Source organism: Colobus angolensis, unplaced genomic scaffold, assembly GCF_000951035.1.
Source record: "Colobus angolensis palliatus isolate OR3802 unplaced genomic scaffold, Cang.pa_1.0 Scaffold38, whole genome shotgun sequence".
In the NCBI taxonomy this organism is placed as follows: domain Eukaryota; kingdom Metazoa; phylum Chordata; class Mammalia; order Primates; family Cercopithecidae; genus Colobus; species Colobus angolensis.
Window position 1 is genome coordinate 2992558 of NW_012117154.1, and position 19716 is coordinate 3012273.

Genomic DNA, 19716 nt, shown 5'->3' on the forward strand with positions numbered 1-19716 from the left:
TGGCTAATTTTTTGTATTTTTAGTAGAGACAGGGTTTCACCATGTTGGCCAGGCTGGTCTCAAACTCCTGACCTCAGGTGATCCACCTACCTCGGCCTCCCAAAGTGTTGGGATTACTGGTGTGAGCCACGGCACCCAGCCAATTTTTTTTTTGTTTTAGTAAAAAGAGTCTTTTGATCATATTGTTCCCTTTCAAAGCTGCTGCTACATTTTGTTTTTATTTTTTGAGACACGGCCTCACTCCGATTGCCCAAGCTGGAGTGCAGTGGCACGATCATATCTCACTGAAGCCTTGACCTGGGCTCAAGTGATTCTTTGACCTCAGCCTCCCAAGTACCTGGGACTACAGGCACACACCACCATACCTGGCTAATTCTTGTAATTTTTGTAGAGACGGGGTTGTGCCATGTTGCCCAGGCTGGTCTTAAACTCCTGGACTCAAGTGATCCTCCCACCTTGGCCTCCCAAAATGCTGGCATCACAGACGTGAACCACTGCATCTGGCCTGCTTCCATGTTTTTAAGTTACAATTCAACTCTATTGCTGATAAATTTTGTTGTGTATGAGATGCATATGTTTTGAGTTGACTAAGTTAGAGTTACTAGCTATGGAGTCCCACAGAATACTAAAACCATATAGTAAACCAGTCTCCCAGAAGATAATGGATGTTTCAGTTGTAAAGATGTAAATTTGAAGTGTTATCATTGGCTAATATAAAATAGATTTTTTACTAGATTAGCAATAAAACAAAAATTTAATTATTGAAAGTCAATTAAGTACTACGAGACACACACACATACACTCCCTCTCTCACACATTTCAAAAATAAGATGCAAGGCACATAAGTAGCATTATATCAAACCAGAATGCATTAGGATATTGATTATATTTAAATAATTATTTTTCTTTTTCCTTCTGTAGGTGATGATGGCTGAATAGAATTTACCACGGTTACTTTAGAGTCTCCGAAAGCATTGCTGGCGGAGGCCTGACTGGGAGGCAGGGGATGTGACTCCTTACTTTGCAAAGGCTCCTCTGAGCCTTTTGCAACACCAGGACTTGATTGGTCAGTTTTCAACACGTTCCCTGATCCAAAGAGTTCTTCCATGAGACTGCTTTTCTTATCTCTGAAAGTTGTATCCTTCACTTTTATTCTGGAAGACTTGCCAAATGAGGGCTCATAGCCACTGTCAGAATGCTCTAGCTCCATTTCCTCTCGGTTACTGAGATGCTTGCTTGTACTATGACTGTACCTTGTGTTGCCGGCATTGGCTGGCCCACCTGAAGCAGGAAGCCCATGATGCAGATTTTCAGTTGCTTCTGTGAATGAGTAATGCCTTCTTTGTCTGAGGGGGCCTTTCGTGTAGGGAGCAGTGCATTTGTCAGGTGTGTCATCCATGCCATTTCTCTGCATGCTTCTTTTAAATTTTTCTCTTACTAGAACATCTTGAGTGCTTTCTCTTTCAGGATGAATAACTTCAATTATTTTTGGTGGTAATTCTTGCTCTTCTTTCACAAAAATGGTTTTCTTTTCTTGGTCTTCTTTTTTGTCTTTTTGTCTTCCAGTATTCTCCAGCAGTACTTGCACTTCCAAATGTTTCTCTTCCCTTGATAAATCTGTATTAGAAAAATAGGCAATTTAGTGCTGTTTAAAATGAATGGATCTCTATTTCAGGATGGCATGTCTAGGACACTTATTTGCACCGCCTCACAAGCACATTGAACAGAAAAGGTAAGAAAATAGATGCATAGACAATAGGTTACAGAGAAGGGTGCTATTAACAAATGTGTTATGTTATAGTTTCTTAGAGTTTCCCAAGCAAATGGGAATTATGAAACCAAAAGAAAAATGACATTCATTGAAGAAGAAATAAAATTTGCCAATAAGGTTATTAATAGACATTCAACATTACTAACTGGATGTAGTGCCAGTTAAAACAGTGATGGCTGGGTGCAGTGGCTCACACCTGTAATTCCAGCACTTTGGGAGGCTGAAGCAGGAGGATTGCTTGAGCCCAAGAGTCTGAGACCAGCCTGGGCAACATAGCGAAACCCCATCTCTACAAAAAAATACAGAAATTAGCTGGGCGTAGTGGTGCATGCTGGTAGTCCTGGCTACTCAGGAGGCTAAGGTGGGAGGATCACTTCAGCCCAGGAGGACAAGACTGCAGTGAGCCGTGATTGTGCCACTGCATGCCAGCTTGAGCAACACAGCAGAGCTGTTATAAAACAAAACAATGGAGAACATTTTTCATCCATCCAATTGGCAAATAATTTCTAGAGCTGGTGAGAAGATGGGGCAACGGGAATGTTTGGTCCCTACTGGTGGGTGTGTTATTGGCACAGCGTTTTTGGATTGCGATTTGGCAGTATCAATCAACATTTTAAGTGAATATACTCTTAGACCCAACAACTTCTTAGAACAAACCTACAAAAAATAGACAAAGATAAGTGCAACGATGTTCACTGCAGCATGGTTTAGTAACACTAAAACCTCCTAAACATCTGCCGAAGGAATCGTGGTTAAATAAGGTATGGCATGTGCAGTCTGTGGAATTCCAGGCAGTTATTATAGACGATGAGCTGGATCCATGTGAACTGATGGGGAAAGATGTTTCCATACTAGAATATAAGCACATGAGGGCAGGGTTTTGCATTTGCTTCCTGCTGTCTCCCTAATGCCTAGAACAGTGTCTGACACAGAGTGTATGCGCACAAAGTGTTTGTCAAATGAATGGATACACTTTCTAGGACAATATGAATTAGGACAATGGACTGAAAAATAAGCGGAAAACTTCAACACACCAGTGACCACAGTGCAATTGCAACTGATGATCAGTTTCCACCAAACTGCAGCAGAGAGAGTGGCTTTATGGGTGAGTTCTGTCAAACTACTGTGTTATTTAAACATTATTTGGCCTCACAACTAAGGTGAGGCCCTTCTTGGTCCTCTGCTGAATGCCCGATGTGTTCAACAAGGGCTCTCCATGCTGCCTGAGGGAACACGTCTGATTTGCAGCCCTGAGTAAACTCTGGGACTCATTCCTCATGCATGTTCTTTCCCCAGAAGTTGCTCTTGCCCAGCCTTGCGGGACTGCACCCAGATCTCCCGTGAGTGGTGATGTAACATGAAACAATGAGCCACATCTTCAAAATTCCAAAGGAAAATGACCCCCAACTTAGAGTTTCCTGTCTAGGCAATTATGAATCAAGTGTAAGGGCAGCATAATGACACTTCCAGATGAGAGGTGTACCAGTTTACCTTACCCGCACCCATTTACAAGAAGCTTGTGAAGGTTGCGCTCTTTAAAACATGATGTAATTTACCAAGAAAGAGGAGGACTTGGCTTAGGAAAGAGAAGATCCAGTAGAGAAGGGGAGTGACAGGAACCTGCAGGAAATTATGAAGGGCAATCCCAGGATGCTAGCTGCACACCAGAGATGAGGAGACAGACTGGGATCCCTGTTCCAGTAGACCTCCAGGTACCAAACACCAGGTGAGCCAGGGCCTTGGCCTGTCTTGCCCATGGCTGATGAAGTGGTGTGCTCTCTATCAAACCCTGCAGCCTGGGCCAGCTGAGGACTCTCCTTGCACCCCACAGAAGCAGTTTGTTTCTACCTCCTCCCAGGAGCTGGAGGTGACCTTTGGTGATCTTAGAGTAAGAAATTTTGAGCAGCCCGTTCTCTCAGCCCTAGCTGTCTTGGGCCTGCCCAGAAAAGCCCTGCCAGGTCCCAGGATGATTCATGACCTCACCCACTGACTGGGCCCTTGTACATTCAGGGCAGCTGAAGCTGGAGTCCTTTTCCTGGAAGTCTTTATTCAAAAGTGGCAATATTGCCCTTTGCTCAGCTGGACTTGAATAATTTGCTACTCAGTTTTCCAAAGCTGAATATATTATTTAAGGATACTATTATGAAATGAATGTTTGTGTTCCTCCCTCCCAAATTTCATATGTTGAAGCCCTAACCCCCCAGTATGGCTATATTTGGAGACTGGGTCTTGAAGGAAGTAATTAAGGTTAAATGAGATCACAAGGTTGGGGCCTTCATGATGGAATTAGTGTCCTTATAAAAAGAAACTGGAGCACTGGTGCTCTCTCCCTGACCCTCCTTGTGCAAGCACTAAGGAAAGGCCACATGAAGACATAGTGAGAAGTGGGGCATCTAAAGCCAGGAAGAGAACCTCAACCAGAAGCCAAAGGGCTAGAACCTTGATCTTGGACTTCCCAGCCTCCAGAACCATGAGAAAATAAAGAAATGTTGTTTAAGCCAGCAGTCTATGGCATTTTCTTATGGCATCCCAGGCAGACGAATATAGCTATATATAAAGACAGGGAGCTGTGAGGGAAAGCAAGGGAATGACTGGCCTAAAACCCAAGATGGTGGTTGTCTGTGGTGGGCAGGGTGAGGGAATATGATTGTGAAGGGCCCACGGGTGTTCCAAGGAGCACTCATGTACTGTTTCTTAAGCAGGGTACTGGGTACACAGGTGTTCCTTTTATTATAATTCTGGAAACTGTTTTATGATGTGTTTTTTTTTTTTTTTGAGATGGAGTCTCACTCTGTTGCCCAGTGCAGTGGCATGATCTCGGCTCACTGCAACCTCTGCCTCCTGGGTCCAAGTGATTTTCCTGCCTCAGCCTCCTGAGTAGCTGGGATTACAGGTGCACACCACCATGTCCAGTTAATTTTTGCATTTTTAGTAGAGACAGGGTTTCACCATGTTGGCCAGGCTGGTCTCAAACTCTTGACCTCAGGTAATCCGCCCACCTCGGCCTCCCAAAGTGCTGGGATTACAGGCCTGAGCCACCGTGCCCAGCTGTTTTATGTTTGCTTTATATACACATACAGTAATTCACAATAAAAAAATCCAGTAAGACAGACTTTAAAAAGTTGTTAAAATTACCTTCATATTTTGTCTTAGAATCCTCTTGCTTTGGTAGTTTATTGACACAGTGAGGAATTTCATGATTTATTTCAGTTGATTTTTCTTTACAATCCATGTTTCCTGTTGCCTTTTTACCCTATGATTTAGAAAAGCAGCAAAAACACATTTTGGGGCGTCTAGATAACTTTACATTGCATTTTAGTCTAACAATTACAAATACTTTTCACATAGAACAAGTGACTGTAGCCTAATTTATTTTCGTTAAGACATGTTTAATTAGACACTGCAAGATTCCAAGTTTGCTGTACCTTAGTTGTCAAAGGTGGAACATCTGATTTTTGGGTTCCCTGGTGTCTCATACTTGTGAATGGCAAACTTTTTCTGTCTGCTTGGACTGATTTTGTTGAAGAAACTATAGAACAGGTAGATTATATGTAAGAGACATATTTTACATTTGGATGCAATATTGATTTTAAATATAAAATAACATTAATGCAATGTAATAATAAAGTAGACTAAGTATTTTCTAAATATTCTCTGTATATATAGCATTTGCTAAGTTTCCTGTTTTTCCCTTCAGGGCCCTTGCTTTGTCTTACTTTGGGCCCCACAGTGTTAGATACAAAACAGGTAGGTGTTAGGATAAGACAGTGTTGCTGTTGGAGGACAAGGCTGTCCTTTGTGGATGGGATTCAACAAGGCAGACGTGTAATTGTGAGAGGCCAGGCCACTGAGCCGTCCTGTGGCAGAGCTCTTGATGATCAGTGGTTAGGCTGTCTGTGCTAAAGCACATGACCACTAAGTCTAGACTGCACTTGCTCTGAAAAGTGAAGGAAATTATATCTTTTAAACACCCCCTTGGTTGATTCATCGTCTCTATTATTCTAGATTATAAGCCAGAAGCAAACAAAGGCAGGCAAGGAAATTTGAAGTTGTTGCATCTGGAAGTAAACATGTAGCTACCTCTTAACTAATAAAACAGGGCTGAGTATTCCTATGCTACTTCTGAGTCGAATCTGTTGCTGGGAGATCTTGGGGGGAAAGAAGTGCATGTGGTCTTGAAGGAAAGAAGACTCTTCACCAAGGAGAGGTATACACTAATGATAGTGGCATCAGTAGAGACGAATCTCAAAAACATTATGCTGAACAAAAGAAGCCAGATACAAAAGAGTTCATGCTGTGGGAGTCCCCTTATGCGAAGTTCTAGAACAGACAAACTAAGCTATTGTGACCAAAGGCAAGTCAGTGGTTGTCGGGTGAGGTAGGGGACTACTGACTGCAGGGACACGAGGAAGCTTCCTGGGGACGTGGAAATATTCAATATCTTGATTAGGGTGGTGGATCCATTGGTATAAGCATCTGTCAAAACCCACTGAGCTGCGTACACACTTAAAATGGATGCATTTTATTGAGGTAAAGTATACCCCAATAAAGTTCATTTTGAAAAGCCATACACTGGCTAACAGATACACTTAGAAAGTTCCCTTTTTGGCAGACATTTTGCTTCGGGCTGAAGTTATCCTCTTGCTCCACCTGAAGAAAGGACATAAAGGGCTGTGCTGAGGGTGGGAGAACAGGAAAGCATTTCTCTTCCTTTCTAGCCATCTCATCATCTCAGTCTCATTATTCTTCTAGAATCACAAAATGTATTTTAATGCCTAATGAAGTGATTTTTGAAAATATCCATTATTTTGGCTACATAAATTAGGACAATCTGACTAGATACTTAAAAATAGATTTTGAGCAAAAGTAATTAAAACATACCTTTTGGATAGTCCTGTGTGTCGTGTAAATTTTTAAGTATTCGATGACTATAGATGTTTTTAATTTCAAGCTCACGATCCTTTTCCTAAAAAGAACCGCAAAACCAATTTTTCTATAAATGTTTGCTTTTGTCAACCCTGATTTCTTTTAAAAACAATTTAAATGAGCTCAGTATCCTTTGAATAAAATCTATAGATCTTAGAAGAAACAGAAATAGGCCATATCATCCTATACCATTCCTGACATCAAAAAGTACTAGCTTTTTAAACAAAGTGACACATTATTGTAATTGGGACAGTATTTTTGAAGAGCCTTGCAGGTAAGCTTGTCCACTGTTTTCCTTCTGTCCTGTGGGCCTTGAAGTTTATGAAATATTCTTCTGTACTGTGCCCTACAGTAGCCACTAGCCATATGTTGTGATTTCATTTAAATGAAATGAAATTAAAATTTAGGTCGTCAGCCACACTATTTGTATTTCCAATAAGTGGTCAGCAGCTGCGTGTGACTGGTGACTACAGTGTTGGGCGGCACAGGTGAACATTTCCGCCATCTAATAGAAAGTTCTATGAGACAGGGCTACATCGAGACAAGGGCAGTGGGGGGAAAGCCTAGAACAAGGGTATCATTGTTCCATTTTAAATTTCAATACTGACTTTTTTGAGTCTTGGCAAAACAGATGTTTTGAAACCTTAACTTGTTGAGGAACAAAAAAAGGGTTTTTATTAAATATCAAATGCTCCTTCTCATATGTACACCAGGAGGCAGGAAAGGCTTTGGACTCACGACCATTGAATTTTAGTAACAACCATGGTTAAGAGAGGTGAGCATATATGAAGTAAGGAGGAAGGAACCCAGGGATGTCAGAGTGTGGCAGACGTGCATGTGCACACACACGCACACACACACACAGAGGTGGGGGGAGAGAGAGAGAGCGAGAGAGAGCGAGCGCTCGTCTCCTTGTGCTCCTTAGGGTCAAATCTATGGGCCAAGGGATATTCGGGGGTAAGTAACATCTCTGCAGTTTGGGAAAGTCTCAGTGCAAGAGGCTCAGTGTGGTCCAGGAAAATTGCAAGCCCCTTAAAAAGCGCCTCCCTGCCCCATTCATCATGGAGCTAAAGTAACGTGGTATTGCCCAAGTGGTAAGTCAGAAAGGGCTAAATACTGTCTCCAGGCCAGAGACTGTGCTCTTCCCTTCTCTGTGCAACCAGTGGGACCTGTGGAGGGAGCTGCACCTGCTCTGGAGTCCTTAAGGTTACAGGTCCAGGTGCTCCCATAGCACAGGCTTTGCGATAGACAATCTAGCCAGAGATCAGGTGGAGGATGCCTCTCAAGAGCATTTGCATCAACAGTCAGTAAAGGAAGATCACCAGGATTTATTTGACCAGACTGAGAAGAGGCCATGAGTTTTAGCAGCCACATTCAGTACACATCAGACAGGGTCCTGGGAATTTAAGACCAGTCACTCATCAGGAGAACCAGGTCTAGAAAGGGGCCAGAGGGCAGAACACAGACCAGAGGCCTCTTTTCCGCTCCACCAAGAGTACACATACGTTTTCTCTCATGCCCAGGATGCCATCTCCACTGGGACAGAAGATAGGGATGAGGAAAAAGTCTGCAAGTCTAAGAGACAACCTAGCATAAGACTGTTTGGAGTTAGAAGAGACTGTGACGAGCTTGTATCCATTTCTCCTTGTCCAACTGCCACCCTCATCCCTAATTTGTGGGACTGGGGCTCATAAGGAAGTATGGCTCAGTTACAGAAGATAAAGAACATGACATATTTTTGTACCTGAATTGTACAGTGTAGATTTTCTATTCATTTGAATCATAAAATTAGTTTATTATCAGAGGTACACAAAGGGATAAACCATGAGAATATTAATATTTTCTAGAATTTAAGTTTCTGGAGGCAAAAATGTTAACAGTTCATCTCTCTTTTCTTATTGTGGTAACACTTAGCCAAAAGAACAGTAAATGCTGACAGTTCATCACCAGGAAAAGTTGATCAGGTATATTCTGGATAATAGCTTTCAGATGAAGGATACTGTGTAAAACATTTTAGAATGATTTTTCATCCATACTGGTTAAGAAACATTTTCATATTTACAGGGACAAATTTTGGTTACCTGAAAAATTCAGTTCTACCTTTTGATTTGATCTGGACACTTGGAGGTCAGCAACAGAGAGCAGGAAAGAGGCAGAGCAAGAACAGAACAACAAGAGGCCGCCACAGGGGCAGTGGGGGTCAAATGGAAGCAACCTGGAGGATAGTCCTCCTTGAGGCTTGGAGCAGAGCTTCAGGTTGGGCACCACGACAGAGCTGGGCCAGAAGTCTAACACGGCAGGCTGGAACACAACCCGGGAGACTTGTGTAGTTGGGTTCAATCAGTCAAGGCAAACAAGAAGGCAGTCCGTGGCTGGGAATGTTCATAGAATGCTCGTGGAATACTCAGCGCAGAGACTCCCCGCAAGCGCAAAGGGTATCAAGTAAGAGTTAAAGGGGAAGTTGGGTCATGGTGTGGAATCATATTAAGGTCAGCGTTGATGGCTTGCAGAACTTAGATAGAAAGCAATGTCTTAATGCCGGAGTGTGACTGTAGCCTGGGTATAAGACGGGTGGCAGTACCTCATGTGGGAGCTGTGGAAGGCTGACATCCCTCTTCTTACTTCGGCTCATACTCCAGAAGTGGGCCTAGACCTCGGTGTGGGATGACTTTGAAAATGAGTTTCAAAGTAAAGAAACAGAACTTTTGACCTTTGGGAGCAGACTCTTCTAAGCTCAAACAATGACTTTCGTTAATGTGGCAGACTGTATTTTCCTAGAATTCCCACAAGATTTCTAGTCCCATATGCTCTTGAAGGACCTTGTGACACCCTACCAAGAGGTGGAGTTCACTGCTTGAACTGCCTAGGACCACCTTGTCACTGCAGAAGTGATGCTGTGTGACTGCCAAGGCTAGGTCATGAAAGGTAGTATTGCATCTGTCCAGTTTCTCTCTCTCTCTCTCTCTCTCTCTCTCTCTCTCTCTCTCTCTCCCTCTCCTCTCTCTCTCTCTCCCTCTGTGTGTGTGTGTGTGTGTATCTGTGCATATTTTAGTTTGTGATTGTCTATGTTTGGTTTCATTAATCTAAAAGAAAAACCCCTTTTTTATCTTCCAGAAATTCTTTGTTAGATCTGGTAGTTTTGGTATCCTTTCTGGGATTCTAGATTATTTTATTTATTTTTAGAGACAAGAGTCTCTCTCTGTTGCCCAGGCTGGGGTGCAGTGGTGCCATCACTAAAGCCTCCAACTCCTGGGCTCAAGAGATCCTCCTGCCTCAGCCTCTGGAGTAGCTGGGATTACCGGCGTGTGCCACCATGCCCAGATAATTTCTAAATTTTTTTTGTAGAGACAGGCTTTGTTCTGTTGCCTTGGCTGGTCTTGACTTCTTGGGCTCAAAAGATCCTTCTGCCTCAACTTCCCAAAAAATGGTGTAAGCCACCATGCCTGGCTTGGAGCGTCATTTTAAAAATACATTTTCTGTCATTTCCATGGGGCTTTGGCAGGGAGGGACAAAAAGCATGTGTTCGGGCCACCTTCTTGATCTAGTCATTTCTACTCTTTTAAAAATGCACAAAATATGTAATCTCAAAAACATTTTTCCCTTTGAAACTTTATTATACAAATTAAAATATATATATATTAAAAAAAAGTAGAATAGTACAGTCAACCTGGTCCATGAGCCCAGGCCCCGGCTTCACTAATGAACAGCTCATCTCCTGTTTCCCACTCTCTCTGGCCCCACTCCCCAGCCCGGGCTTATTTGAAGCAAATCTAGCCCTCTAATAACTTATTTCAGTATCTGTAGCAAACAAGGGCATCCCTTTTAAAACCTCACTGCAGTGTCTTCATTCTACTTCCCCCAATCAATCATTCCTTCACATAACCAAATATCCAGTTTGTTTAACATTTTCCCCTTTTCTATCATTTTAAAAGGTTTGAATTAGAATCTAAACAAGGTTTAAAACACTGTGACTGATTAATATATCTCTTACTGTCTTTTAATCTATAGGTTCTCACTCTCACCTCTTATTTTTTCTGCTTTGCTACTTAATCGTAGAAATGGGGGTATCTGTAATGCAGTTTCCCACAGTCTCACACTGCTGACTGCATCCCATCCTGAGCATGTTCTCCCCTCTGCTTTTCAATTGGTAGGTAGAGCCCAGTGTGTAACCAGGTTCAGGTTCGGTTCTTTGGCATGAGTAGGTGGTGGTGTGTACCTCTGTCAGGAAGCGCGTATCTCTTTTGTGATACTAGGAACCATTGATGATCATTGATTAGAGCCATTAATTCATTTAGGAGTTTCCAAAATAGTGATATTCTAATCCTGTCATTCCTTCTTCATTATTGAGTGGAATGCTTTTATAAGCAGGATCTTATCCCCTCACAAATGATTTGGTTACTCTGAGGAGTCGTTCATACAGGAAAGGTAAAAATGTTTGCTTCTTGTCCTCTACTGACCAGTCTTCAAAATAGCATGCTGTTCCCTAGTATCCTCCACAAGTGACTCATCACTGAGGCGTTTAGTTTTTTAAGTATCATTATGAACTGTTGATTCATTTGATAAGTTTTAACCTGGGCAGTTATCTTCATTGATCCTCAAATTTCCCCATCTTTGGCCAGTAAGAACCTATTCTAGATGGGCCTGAGTCCTTTTGATACTACCCTAATGGTCCTTCATAGCTTCCTTGCTTTTGTATGACAATACGTTCCAGGCCCATCTAATGTATTTCCTGTACCAGACTTAGAATTTTTTAGGGAGTCTCGGTTTGTTTTCATGGGATATGGAACTTACAGACCATAATCTGGGTGCTGGGGGTATTCATTGCTCCTGGTTACTCTGAGAATGTTGTATACTTTCACTTCAGATCAAAATCAGGACTATAGGATTTTTATTTGACTCTCTCTTCTGTACTTTTTTTTGGTCCATCCCCCAAATCCCAGTTCTCAATGACACCACCATAATCTATCAGGAGCTGTATCCCATAAGATATACACAACATTCTCAAAACAACAATGTCACCATCATTACCAACAATATCATTACTAAACTGTCAGATTTTTTGTAAAGTTATTTGTGTCCTTACAGTGTATCTCACTGGCCATATGCAATGACATTATGTGTTTTAAGTCACTTGGAATGACTTCCTTCTGTGGCTTTGTGCCACCAGTAGGATATAGTCAGCGTTCCCTGTCCACAGGTTCTGCATTTTGCAGTTACAAAGGGCTAACTGTATACACATTTGGGTTCATCTGCATTTTACTTTGGATATTTAGGGACAGCATTTTATTTTACTATTTTATTTTATTTTATTATATATTTTTTATATTTATTTTATTTTATTTTTTATATTTTATGTATTGTATTGTATTGTATTGCATTGTAGTTTTGAGAGAGTCTTGCTCTGTATTGCATTGTAGTTTTGAGAGAGTCTTGCTCTGTCACCCAGGCTGGAGTGCAATGGCACGATCTCAGCTTACTGCAACCTCCGCCTCCCGGGTTCAAGCGTTTCTCCTGCCCCAGCTTCCCGAGTAGCTGGGATTACAGGAATGCGCTATCACACCTGGCTAATTTTTTTATTTTTGTATTTTTGTAGAGATGGGGTTTCACCATGTTGGCCAGGTTGGTCTTGAACTCCTGAACTCAGGTGATCCGCCCACCTCGGCCTCCCAAAGTGCTGGGATTACAGGCATGAGCCACCATGCCTAGCTGCTTTTTAATTTTTTTTTACATTTAATTCTGCTTCATACTTACGGAAGGATTTACATGGTTCCACAAAGAAATCTCGGTTCTAGAGCTGTCTCTTCTACTCTATTCTCTTTTTTTCTGCTGTTATCCTATTATTGGTTTCTTTTTTAAATGTAGGCAAAAAAGTGGATATATTTCTGTTGCTTCCTTTATCTTAAGTAGGATTGTATTAGTCCGTTTTCAGGCTGCTGATAAAGACATACCTGAGACTGGGTAATTTATAAAGGACAGAGGTTTAATGGACTCACAGTTCCACATAGCTGGGGAGGCCTCACAACCATGGTTGAAGACAAAGGAAGAGCAAAGGGACTTCTTACACGGCGGTGGGCAACAGAGGACTTGTGCAGGGAGCTTCTTTTTATTTATTTATTTTTTATATATTTTTTGAGACAGAGTCTCGCTCTGTCACCCAGGCTGGAGTGCAGTGGCCGGATCTCTGCTCACTGGAAGCTCCGCCTCCTGGGTTCATGCCATTCTCCTGCCTCAGCCTCCCGAGTAGCTGGGACTCCAGGTGCCCGCCACCTCGCCCAGCTAATTTTTTGTATTTTTTTAGTAGAGACAGGGTTTCACTGTGTTTGCCAGATGGTCTCGATCTCCTGACCTTGTGATCCGCCCTCCTCGGCCTCCCAAAGTGCTGGGATTACAGGTGTGAGCCACCGCGCCTGGTGGGGGAGCTTCTTTTTATAAAACCATCAGATCTCGTGAGACTGATTCACTATCACCAGAACAGCACGGGGAAGACCTGCCCCTATGATCTACTTACCTCCTACCCATCCCTCCCATGACAGGTGGGAATTGTGGGAGCTACAATTCAAGGTGAGATTTGGGTGGGGACACAGCCAAGCCATACCAAGGATATTACAGTTTCGTCTGCCTCCCTTTCTTCACTTACCAGTGCATCCTAGAGATTATTCCATAGTAGTGCGTCAAGATTCTTCATTGCTATTTACAGATATGTAGATACCAATTGTGTGGAGGTACATTTAATTTTCTTTTTAAAAATAAATTTGGATCTTACTGTATATAGAATTTTCTATCTTTTCATTAAGGATTTCATTAAGTATTAAGCATTTCTCTGTTAAAAATGATTATTTTTATTTTTTATTTTTTTGAGATGGAGTCTTACTCTGTCACCCAGGGTGGAGCGCAGTGGCACAATCTCAGCTCACTGCAACCTCCGCCTCCTAGGTTCAAGCAATTCTCCTGCCTCAGCGTCCCGAGTAATGGGATTACAGGCACACATCACCATGCCAAGCTAATTTTTGTATTTTTAGTAGAGACGGGGTTTCGCCATGTTGGTCAGGCTAGTCTCCAACTCCCAACCACAGGTGATCTGCCCGCCTCAGCCTCCCAAAGTGCTGGGATTACAGGTGTGAGCCACTGCGCCTGGCACGAAATGTTTTTTTTAATGGCTGCATATTATTCATATTCATATGTCTGCATGAGGAAGCGCAAAATTTATTTTAAAATTCTCCAATTGTGTCTCCATATGTGTGTGTGTTTGCTGTGACCAGGGGATCCTGAAGTCTCTTCTGTTAGATTTCTCAGCTAGCTACAATAGCCATGCCTATGTTCTGTGTATTCTTTTTGAACTTTCCTGGAACTCCATAGAAAAAAGGAAAAGAGCTCTTTTTTCTTCTTTACAAAGGGATAATTTTCTTTCTTCCATCCTCCAAATCCCAGTTCTCAATGATACCAACATAATTCATCAGACGAATTATCCAACTCGTCCAGCTCTGTCCAAACTCCTCACCTCCCAGCATTCTTCTCCTGTCTCTGAGTGATCTCAAGGTTCCTGGGGAATCTAAATTGCCTACTTGTCATAAAAAAGGTAAAGATCAGGCTGGGTGTAGTGGCTCACACCTGTAATCGTAACACTTTGGGAGGCCAAGGCAGGAGGATTGCTTGAGCCCAGGAGTTTGAGACCAGCCTGGACAACACAGTGAGACCCCGTCTCTACAAAAATTTTAAAAATTAGCTGGGTATGGTGGCATGTACCTGTGATCCCAGCTACTTGGGAGGCTGAGGTGGGAAGATCGTTTTAGCCCAGGAGTTTGAGGCTGCAGTGAGCCAAGATGGTGCCACTGCATTCTAGTCTGGGCAATACAGCAAGACCCTGTCTCAAAAAAAAAAAAAAAAAAAAGGGAAATTATTGATATGGTGCTAAATTTCTTATGTTAATATCCTAGCCCCCACAGTGATACTTTTATGACCTGGGCCTTTTGGGAGGTGATTAGGTCACAAGGGCAGAATCCTTGTGAATGGGATTAGGGCCCCTGTAAAAGAGGCCTAAAGGAGCTCATTTTTGCCTTCCTTAAAAATAAAAAAAGTTAAAGATCCTTGTCTTAACGAATCAAGCTTAAGATTTATTAGTTGAGGCTTGAAACTGAGTATTTCTTAAGCATCTTATCTAAATTGTTGGACATTTTACCAATCTTGGAGGCAGAAAGATAGCAAAAAGCTTGACAAAAAATTTTTTTTTTTTTTTTTTGAGACGGAGTCTCGCTCTGTCACCCAGGCTGGAGTGCTGTGGCCGGATCTCAGCTCACTGCAAGCTCCGCCTCCCGGGTTCACGCCATTCTCCTGCCTCAGCCTCCCAGGTAGCTGGGACTACAGGCGCCGCCACGTTGCCCGGCTAGTTTTTTGTAGTTTTTAGTAGAGACGGGGTTTCACCGTGTTAGCCAGGATGGTCTCGATCTCCTGACCTCGTGATCCGCCCGTCTCGGCCTCCCAAAGTGCTGGGATTACAGGCTTGAGCCACCGCGCCCGGCCGACAAAATATTTTTAAAAATTCTTATTTTTAAAGCAGTATACATATTTTTAAAAGACAGTTTTTCAAACACATTTGTAAGTAAAACTAAGATAAATTTATGAGTCATCAAAATTTATCTTAAATATTACATGTTTTTAAACATTAATTTTGAGTTACATTAAAATGTTAACAAATGCTATATTACTTAACATGATGAAATAAGAATGGTAACAAGCCTTGTTAATGAATAGACTTTATATTTTTCTAATCACAGTACACATTCACCAAGCTGTAACTCATTCTAATAATTGCAGATCTTCTGTTCATATGATTGTAGGGAAAATATCTGAGAAAGATATTAATGAAGTTACATAATTTAGGCCAGGTGCAGTGGCTCACACCTGTAATCCCAGCACTATGGGAGGCCAAGGCAGGCGGATCACTTGAGCCCAGGAGTTCAAGACCAGCCTGGCCAACATAGCAAAAGCCGATCTCTACTAAAAATAACAAAAATTAGCCAAGCGTGGTGTCACATGCCTGTAGTCCCAGCTACTTAGGAGGTTGAGATAAAAGAATCACTTGAACCTGGGAGGCTGCAGTGAGCCAAGATCATGCCACTGCACTCCAGCCTGGGTGACAGAGCAAGACTCTATCTCAAAAAAAAAAAAAAAAAAAGAGAAAGATAAACAGAACTGTGGATGGGGGCCCAGGCCCCCTGCAAAGGGGAGAGGAAATATATATATATATAGATATATATATAAATAAAAAATCACTTAAAGATATAATAGGCATAAATAGCTCATATATTTCGGGAAACAGAATTTCATTCTTACATTTTGTTTTAAAAGAAATACCTTAAGTTTTTGTTGAAGGTGTTTTACTTCCACCTGCAGAGTCTTGGTAGCTGTTTGAGCTGCTAAAGTCTTCTGAGTCTCAATAGCCAGCTGCCGACTAAAGGCTCTGCTGTTCAACCTCAGTTGTTTTTCCAAGCTCTGAAAACAGTATATATTTTAACTATTTTGCAACCAAGTTAGTATATTAACAACTGTAATTATCATGGAACTAACTACATTTATAAAAAGTGCACATTTTCAATACAATTTTAGTGAATGGCTTATATAGGGGACATATATTAGAATGAAGTATAACCGAAAGAAAGCCCCCAAATTCCAGATCCCAGCTCTAGAGAACAAATATCACATGTTTTGAGCCTGTTTTTTACATACTCTAAAATTTGATTTAAAAATTCTTCTTTTTTGAGTTGGAGTCTCACTGTGTTGCCCAGGCTGGAATGTAGTGGTGCGATCTCGGCTCACTGCAACCTCTGCCTCCTGGGTTCAAGTGATTCTCTTGCCTCAGCCTCCCGGGTAGCTGGGTTTACAGGTACACGCCACCACACCCAGATAATTTTTGTATTTTTAGTAGAGATGGGGTTTTGCTGTGTTGGCCAGGCTTGTCTTGAACTCCTGGCCCCAAGTGATCTGCCTGCCTCGGCCTCCCAGAGTGCTGGGATTACAGGCGTGAGGCCACTGTGACCCACCTGATTTAACAATTCTGACCAGATCCTGGAAGTCAGTAGACATCATGGATGGTCATTCCCAGACAACAGAAACTGAATGTTATAAAAGGGACTCAAGGGCTGGACGCGGTGGCTCAAGCCTGTAATCCCAGCACTTTGGGAGGCCGAGACGGGCGGATCACGAGGTCAGGAGATGAGACCATCCTGGCTAACAAGGTGAAACCCCGTCTCTACTAAAAATACAAAAAACTAGCCGGGCGAGGTGGCGGGCGCCTGTAGTCCCAGCTACTTGGGAGGCTGAGGCAGGAGAATGGCGGGAACCTGGGAGGCGGAGCTGAGCTGAGAACCGGCCACTGCACTCCAGGCCGGGAGACAGAGCGAGACTCCGCCTCAAAAAAAAAAAAAAAAAAAAAAAAAGGGGGACTCAAACCACCACACCCATCCACACTGATGGACTATAAGGCAATGAAATGACTGATTTAACTCAATAGCCGTCTAAAACGTATTCATCTGCTCTTGGGAATGAGAACTATTTTATTGAGAACTGTTAGATCTGGACTTGACAGAAGGCTTACCAAAAGGACCATTTGTCTTTGTTTTAACATAAAGTAGGACCTCCTCCATTATAACAGCAGTACTTTCCCAGACAGGAAAAGTGGAAGACATGGAAGGCTAAAAGGGGGAAAGAATCACTAAAAATACCACTCCCTAAAACAGTGTTACACAAGTCACACGTTTTGGTTCACAAAACAGTTTTCCTCCACTAAATGCCTACAACCAAACAGAAATTTCTCATACTTGATAAGTGCTTTTTGTATCAAAGAAAATAGTTATGGAATTTGTTTTGGTTTTATGTACAGATATAAAATCATGAACTATTTAGATACATATATAAAAATAGATTTGCTTTTGCTTGACAGACATATGCTAAGATGAATACAATATTACCTAAAAGGCCAAATAATATCATTTTGTGTACAAGAGTGAAAAATGAGGTTGCTCATTATTTTCTGTAGATCACATATCAATTTCATGTGAAAAAATTTTTTTGGAAAATAGAGAATTTTAACAATGGAAGAAATAATTGAGATAAAAACGTGGAGGAAGTGAACCAAGTATTTACTTACTTCAAGATCATAGAAAAGACTTGTGTTTCAGCATCAAATATTAAATAATTAAATCCTAAATTAATTCCATTTATGTTTATGTTCAGACAGACTCAAACTATCTAATGTAAGATATGCAGGAGAATTTTTAATATGATATCAATTCCTTCTCCCAAGTCATCCCTTATAATGTAATCCCCAGGCTTTTGATAACAATGTACTGTTGAGGAAAAGCAATCCAGTCATCTTTTGAATTATTTTAATTCCTTTTCCTTCCCTACTACCAGGAACATTATCTGGGAAAAACTGCTATTTTGAAAATAACTACAAATGTTTGTGTGGTAATGCCTGGCCAAAATGGTGAGGGAGAATGCAGAAGGCACTGAACGGATGCACTGAGTAGGTTTTTAGGGAAGTAGCCTTTTCATCAACAGTTTAAGGTAGAGGGTTGACTTCAAAGAGAGGTTTCACGTAACACAATGCAATCTTTAAAGCACAGGGAAAAAGTCCCTTAGCGCTGTAGCTGTACCCTCTTAGAGAATGGTCATGTCCAGATAAACCAGCCCAGCCACAGAGTGAACGCTTGTGCACTGCAACAGATGAACATTTCTAGTTTGAGCTGCTTGTTTTTCCTTCAAACCCTGCCCTCTATTAGACAGTAATTATTTAGTGTAGCACGCCAAGCCAAGCGAAGCAGTTAGTAACACTTTGTTACAGAGGCGGCGCATCCATGATTAATTCACACCCTTTCTCTATTCACTTCGAAATTTTAAACTGTCTGGGCTCCTGAAATACAGACCTGTATTTTTTTGTCATTTGCCTCCATTTTTGTTGTGATAATAGATAATTTATGAGTGAGTTCTTCCCTTTCTGCAAGGTTTTTGTCTTCAGAAAGTTTCTGCAGTGCCTGCAGGGTGTCTTTAGTCTTCAGTAACTGGCTGTCAGTTTCTCTAAGTTTCCTAGATACCGTTCTTTCCTTTTCCTGGGATTTCCTAAGTAGTTGCCTTAAATTTTTTACTTCATTCTGATGTTTAGCCATAATTTGAGGTAGATTATTTTGTGAATTCTCATATTTTCCTATAGCTTTCAAATGCCTAAGCTGAAGTTGTTTCAAAAATTGGTTTTCTGTAAGGATGGCTTCCAATTTATGATGCATATCAGCTAATTCATTTTTCAGTCCTTTAATTTTATGAAGCCTTGCTGAGAGTATTCGATGAGCCATAGCATCTCTTCTTTGGGCAATCATATGGATTTGAGAATTAAAGAGTGATGCATTCCAGGTGTGCTTTTTTTCAACTGAGATTTCCTTCTGGCCTGTGTAAGCAGATAATCCAGTTTATTACTAGTAATATATACAGATATGCAAATATGCACATTTGCATAAGTGCCCTCCCATGCCTCCCTGCACACACACCACACACATACACACACGCATAAGTGTAACTAGAAGGGGAAAAAACTAATATTTAATCAATATCCATGCTTTAGGCTAGGTGGTTTACATATAAATATCTCATTTAATACAATTATTCAAGGTCAGTTGTACTATATTTTATAGCTGGAGATTTTACATCATTTGTCCAAGGTTACATAGCTACAAAGTGACACAGAATGGATTGAAAACCAGGTCTTCTTTGACTCTAAAATCTGTACTTAAATTTCTATTGTAACAGCTAGACTAAAAACTGATAATAGGCCAGGTGCAGTGGCTCATGTCTGTAATCTCTGCACTTCGGGAGGCTGCAGTAGGAGGACTGCTTGAGGACAGGAGTTTGAGACCAGCCTGATCAACAGAGTCAGATCCCGTCTCTAAAAAACCACAACTTTTTATGTTTATTTTTATTTCTTTTGGGATGGAGTCTCCCTCTGTTGCCCAGGCTGGAGTGAAGTGGTGCAA

General features: G+C 41.6%; 1 protein-coding gene across 2 annotated transcripts in view; it reads right to left on the reverse strand.

The window, feature by feature from the left end:
- Positions 1-866: 866 nt before the first annotated feature.
- The window catches only part of LCA5L (Leber congenital amaurosis 5-like), a 45183-nt gene continuing 26333 nt past the window's right edge, over positions 867-19716 (reverse strand). Inside the window, exons 5-10 of one of the 2 annotated variants that reach the window (XM_011954038.1) lie at positions 18619-19133; positions 16049-16186; positions 6653-6737; positions 5197-5300; positions 4907-5024; positions 867-1617 (exon numbers count right to left, since the gene is read on the reverse strand). In XM_011954038.1, the coding sequence (XP_011809428.1) occupies positions 890-1617; positions 4907-5024; positions 5197-5300; positions 6653-6737; positions 16049-16186; positions 18619-19133 (1688 nt within the window). In that variant the 3' untranslated portion in view covers positions 867-889. The remainder of the gene's footprint in view (positions 1618-4906; positions 5025-5196; positions 5301-6652; positions 6738-16048; positions 16187-18618; positions 19134-19716) is intronic. The other variant, XM_011954039.1, reaches the window with a different exon arrangement.